This window comes from Callorhinus ursinus, unplaced genomic scaffold (assembly GCF_003265705.2).
Source record: "Callorhinus ursinus isolate GAN/ISIS: 27379988/994484 unplaced genomic scaffold, GSC_fseal_2.0 scaffold34, whole genome shotgun sequence".
NCBI lineage: Eukaryota > Metazoa > Chordata > Mammalia > Carnivora > Otariidae > Callorhinus > Callorhinus ursinus.
In genome coordinates, this window is record NW_027397096.1 from 10172750 (window position 1) to 10178749 (window position 6000).

The 6000-nt window shown below is 48.0% G+C and overlaps 1 protein-coding gene across 11 annotated transcripts in view; it reads left to right on the top strand.

Annotated features, from left to right (window-relative positions):
* ACACA (acetyl-CoA carboxylase alpha) overlaps nucleotides 1-3746 on the top strand; it is a 294702-nt gene extending 290956 nt beyond the window's left edge. For all 11 annotated transcript variants that reach the window (XM_073879472.1, XM_073879476.1, XM_073879473.1 and 8 more), the window contains one exon: nucleotides 1464-3746. In XM_073879472.1, coding sequence (XP_073735573.1) covers nucleotides 1464-1587 — 124 coding nt within the window. In that variant the 3' untranslated portion in view covers nucleotides 1588-3746. The remainder of the gene's footprint in view (nucleotides 1-1463) is intronic.
* The last annotated feature ends 2254 nt before the right edge of the window (nucleotides 3747-6000 follow it).

Below are 6000 nucleotides of genomic sequence, written 5' to 3' on the forward strand. Positions count from 1 at the left end.
CTTAGTTCATTGTGCCCAACTGTTAGCTCCAAGTGCAGGTCTTCTGACTGGATGAATGATTCTGTGAGAAAAGCTGACTCCATGGCAGCATCGTGGGAAACTACCTCCTCCCCTCCCGCAGCCAAGGGTTTTCAGTATTCTCCATCGAATGGGTGGTGGGGACGGCTGGGGACATTTGTAAATGTCAGTGCAGAAGACAGATTTGTACTCAGATGGACCCATTATTTACAGTTTACCCCATTTGCTTTATCACTTGTGCGTGTGCTTGCTTTCCCATAGATACATGTTCCCATATACCTACTAAGGGTTAAGTTACATAGATCATGGCCCGTCACGGCCCTTTACCCTAAATATTAAAGTGTGTATTTGCTAATATGGGTATTCTCTTACATAACCACAGTAGGATCAATTTTAGTACATTTAACATTGATAGAAGTTTTGTTTCTTTCTTGAGATAGAGAGGAGAGGAGAGGCAGAGGGAGAAGGAGAGAGAGAATCCCAAGCAGGATCCATGCTCAGCACAGAGCCTAATGCGGGACTCAGTCTCATGACCTGAGCCAAAGTCAAGAGTCAGACACTTAACCGACTGAGCCACCCAGGCGCCCCAACTTTGATAGAAGCTTATATCTAATCCACTATTCGTAAAACATGCTCGTTTTGATTTTGTCTGATGTTTTCTCATGATTAGATTCAGGTTATACATTCTCCACTGGAATATTACATACATGAAGGGGCCTTCACAGGGCACCACGTCTGGAGACATGATGTCATCTGCCCCTCCTGATGTTAGAATCACCTGTCAAGATGTTACTCAGTTTCTCCACTGCATACTTACTGATTTCCCCCATTGCACCTAATAAGCAATCAGTCTGTGAGGAGACACTTGAAAGCCATGCAGATAGCCTGTTCTGCAGCAGGATTTCCACCTACATCTAGCATCCATGGAAGGCTCTTGTCTGATCCAGTCTTTATGGCGAGGTTGCAAAAGGATAACTTCCCAACTCTGTGTCCTCCACCATACCCACTCCAGTTCTCCTGTAAGCAAAAAGTCTCTCTTCCTCCATTCATGTATGTATTCATTAGTCTACATCGATCATGAATTTGTTTAATAATTTGCAGTTCATTATTACACTCACTTGAATGCCCAAAATGTCCCAGATTTAGCCAATGGAAGCACCTTTGTGCGGGTTCCACTTTCTTTGTGACATGCCCCCATTGCTTTTGTTAGGGTGTTTAGTTTTTTAAGTAATTCCTTAACTTTCTGACATAGCAAAACGTGTCAGGTCCATCTTGTACTTGCCTTGCTGCTGGGGACTTTTTTCATGTAGGAGAACAGATGAGGTGAGGTGGTGGCCAGTATGTGCAGTGGGTTCTGTCAGCATGTTATCAGACGGTTCTTAAGCTTCCCTCGTCTGTACGCTGCTGCCTCTCTCTCCTTCACCATCCCCCACCTTCCCCTTCAGCTTGGTACAGGCCAATCCCGAGGTTGCCATGGACTCCATCGTCCACATGACTCAGCACATCTCACCCACGCAGCGAGCAGAGGTCGTGCGGATCCTCTCCACGATGGACTCCCCTTCAACGTAGGAAGAACTTCCTGCCCGGCCCTGCCCTGCCTCTGGAGAAAAGCTGCCTCTTACCGCCGAAGGCACCGGAGACCCAGCCCTGGAATCCAAGTGGCATTTTGCTTCCCCTTGAACGTTTTCAGGTTATGCATGACATACTGGGATAAAGGGTCACAGAGCCCCCAGCGGTCACACCCATCCCATTCAGTATTTATTACCTTGTCTGTGACTACAGCCCTCTGCCCCTGCCAGGACCTGCGAAGGCAATGAAGGGTACAAGCCTGTACCATGAGGTCTCACTACACAAAAGCAGGGCTGCTGCTGGCCTGCCAGCTCCTTGGTCCCAGTGCAGGGAAATGGGAGGTGTTGCCAGGCAGTCAGCAGCCCGCCCTCACCCCTGGCCCCATGAGCCTGCAGCCACAGGCAGCAGAGGAGGGCTGGGGCGAGGAGGAAGCCTCAAGTCCATTGTTTTTTTTACCTCCACGTTCAGCCCGGTACCCACTAGGTACAGGAGAGGAATAGTTCCCAATTTAATCACACCAAGGGACCTGTTTCTTCTTCATGGAGTGTGAAATCTTCAAGCTCCGTGGGAACTCAAAGATGAGGGCAAAACCATGATCCAAGAAGCAGACCAAGTCAATGTTGGTGATTTAGGGGCCTCAACTGTGGGTTTGATTCTCTTAGAACAAATGGAAGGATGGTTGACCCATCACTACCTTGCATGTCCCTGCTCACCCAGCTGGTGCAACCTGCTGGGAGCCACATAGGCAGTGCAGTAGCCTGAGCAGGGGCCAGAAAGGAGCCTGGGGGAACGGCCCTTTCTGGCACTGATGGCAAGTAGTTACTCATGCCACAGGGAGAGGGGGCCAGATAGTCTCTCTCTTTTAGGACTTACTATTAAGCCTGGAGCTTTGATAGTTATAAAAGGTTACTAGTGCCTACGGAGTCTCTCAGCTCTATTTCCAGGGCAACTCTCCTACTCCCTCTGGGTCTCCCCACAGCTGTTGAAAGGATCCCTGGTGAAGTCTGTGCTGTCAGCACCAGGAACTGGCCTTCCCCGGTGTGAGCAGGCTTCCAGGGAACAGAGAATCCACATGACCTTAAGATTATCTACAACTCCATCGTGGTGCTGCTGTCTTCCAGGCTCACTGGTCCCTCCCTGGCCGGTGGCCTCCTCACCAGTGGTGGAGATAGTTTATTTTCAACAATCCGTTTATTCAAGAAGGAAAGAGTTTACGGATTCCCCCATTGGTGTTCCTAAAGCAAGGTGGCAGGTGATCAGGGCTGGTGTAGCATCTAGTTCTTACGGTGCAGCTAATTGCATTTGTCCCTGATGACCAAGGAGGAAATAAATCACTAAGACATTTTAGTGTAGTGGTATGAAATACTTTTGTATAAGCTACAGTTTTGAGCCTTAACGCTAGAGTACGCACACAAGAATGAGCCCCGCCTCCCTTCTTTGGGAACCGTGTGTGCAGACGGGCACCGTGTAGCTGGATCCATCGCTGACCGCCCGCTGGAGCTCAGAGCCTCGGCCAGGCTGCCCTGGTGCAAGGTGCAGACATTCGGCACCATCAGAGAGGGCAGGAAGAGGTGGGGAACAATGTTCAGTCCAGAAAGAAGCATCCACTACTGCTGTTATCAGCTTAAGTAAAAATTGGATTCGTCTTGGACCAGGTGATTCTTTTCCGTAATTAGTAAAATTCCACATACCTGTAGGTGGTACAAACCCCTCTGCTCGCCCTGGTATTTCTTCAGAGGCAGGGCGGGCCACACTTGTTTTACCTCTCCCTCTTCGCCAGATTATGACACACTACGTGAATACGGTTCCTCTCTAGAAGTCTGTTCGGCCTATTCCCCCATCCCCAGAACGCCTCACAGCAGGTCTTCCCCCAGACAGGGATTTTTCATACAGAGAAGCCAGAAAGAGCCATAGAACATGAGCAATCTGATATTCCCCCAGCCCATTACATACGCAAGGTTACTGAGCTAGGAGGAGTATAAATGATGTATTGACCAGGACTTGCTTGAGCAGAGATTGCCATATTCACTTCATTCACAAAGCAGCCTTCACTTGTCTCATTGAGAATTCGATGGACACATACCCTGATGAGCAAGGAGCATCAGTCAAATGTATTCTTTTCACATTTTGTTGAAATAAACCTCCACATTTGTAGAAGAGTCACTGTTTGTCATTTCAACCCATGCCCAGCTACTTCATTCGTGTTCCACTGAGCAGGGGGCTTTCGGCAGAGGTAGGCTGAGCCTCTGTCCGTTATAGGGACAGAACAGCATGCTTGCATTGCTTCTGCAAAGTGACATCGTTCGGAGACTTGGTTTTTCAGATAACACATACCCTTGATGGCCTGGGCAGTTTCAGGGGTGTTTTTAAAAGGAACCTCTTGGTTTGCATGATTTTGTGGGATTTTCTGGGTCAAGTGAATAGTGAACCATTTTCAGAGCTCACCTCAGGCCAGTTTTATGGAAAGGTTATGGATTCTCTTAATTTAGCTGCTTAATGGATTTTGAATGCTAACTTTGGGCACAAAAAGGCAATAGGGGCAGGAATCTCATGCTTGTGTGCCTTCCAACCCTCTGCCTCAGTTCCTCACTGGAAATCCATGTGGCTGAAGCAAAGAGCAAACACCAATCCCTAAACATTTGCAAAGAAAGGTAGAAGCCGCAAGACAGTAGGGAAGGGAAGCACCGGCCTTTGCTGATAATTAAGCTTGGTATGCTGTGTGTCTGTCTCTCTGGGATGTTTAGCAAAGCAGAGGGAGTTTTTTTTTTTTTTTCTAAAATAAAATGTTTTAAATGTTTTTTTATATTTATTTTATATGTCTATATAATATATTGTGAATATATATCCACTTGAATCACCTTAAGGTAGATGTTCTTAGAAAGAGTAATAAGGGAGATGTGAGGGAAAATTACTACTCTTTGCCACCAGCTGCCGCACTCCATGGGCAGAGAGTCCTGGTCGGCATAGAGGCCTTGGACCTTCTTCCCTCCTCCCTAAGCAGGCAGATGAGAAGCAGACCCCAAAATGTGAACTTAAAGCTGTCCCTGCGGTGCTGGGGAAGGTCAGCAAGACGAATGGGAAAAGATTCTGCTCTTGCCTCCGGGAACTTTCCTGACACATAAAGTGCTTTCTTCTGTTGGGGAGTGATATTTCTTTCACTGGTCTTTTTAATAAAAGAAAATTTAAAACCTCCACTAGTATCACCGGGATAATACAAGCTAGAACAGCAGATCTAGTCCCAGGCCCACCGACATTTCCCCAACTGAAAAACAAGGACACGGTGATGAATACAAGGGCCTAATTACCATCACAGGGAGGACCCTTTCTGTGCTCCTTCCAATGTGCAAGGCTTGGCGAGAGGTCTAGAGAGGAACTGAGCTGGGAGGTGAACTCAAATGCTGGCTCCTTGGCTGAGAACTGCAAGGCCAAAAGCTGAGCCCACCTGATCCATACAGTGAGGCAGAAAGTGGTAAGGGCCACATGAGTGGTGCAGACAATTAAGGGCCAAAGCCTCCTGGCAGAGAGCAGTTTCCAGATAGGAAAGGAAGGCAAGGTGTCTCAAGTCAGAGCGCCAACATTTGCAAAGTTCTCAAGGGACATTAGGAACTTTGGAGAGGAACACAGCAGTGCTGTGGGGTAGGATGGACGATGAAATCTGGGAAAAAAACGAGTAGGTAACGGATCATGGATCCCTTTAAGTGCTAGACCCAGGAAGAAGATACATCCTGGAGAGAGTGGGAAACCTTTGGTGGTTTGGGGGCATGGGAAGACTGGGTTCAAAAGTTTAGAAAGCAGCCTGAGGGAAAAGACCCCCAGGGTGTGTGCCGAGAAATCCAGCTTCAAGCCCAGCTCCATGTGTGTATGTCAGTGAGCTGGGGTCACCTAGGGTAGTCAACCCAGGCCACCCCAGGAGGCATAGAGATAATAAGCAACTGTCAGCTATTTTCAATACTCCAGAAATTCTGTGTGTGCCTCAGGCAGGCAGCTAAGGCTCACCATGGCACTTTCTGTTGACAGTTTTGCCAACCCAAGTAGTGCTGGCCAAAAGTTCCAGTTCATGATAATAAATAATGGGAACAGGACATCTTCATAAATGCAGTGTTTGAGTAGGCAAAATCTTCAAAAACAAGATTCCCTGAGGTTGCAAGGGGCAAGGAGGATGGGTTGGGAGAGGATAATTGTGTCTCGCCTTTGAGAGGACCTGGAACCAGCCAGTGGGCTCTGCCCACTGGGCACCTTAAGGAGGAAATAGACTGGAGCTCAGAGATGGCTGAATGATGGGCCTAATTCCAAACATTCTTATCTACAACCGGTCTGGAGTGAGCAAGAAGGATTGGGTGTGAGGAGAGACAGAAAGGACTAAGGACATCCAGACCCTGACTTGGGAAAAAGCTAACAGAACACTCTTGTCCA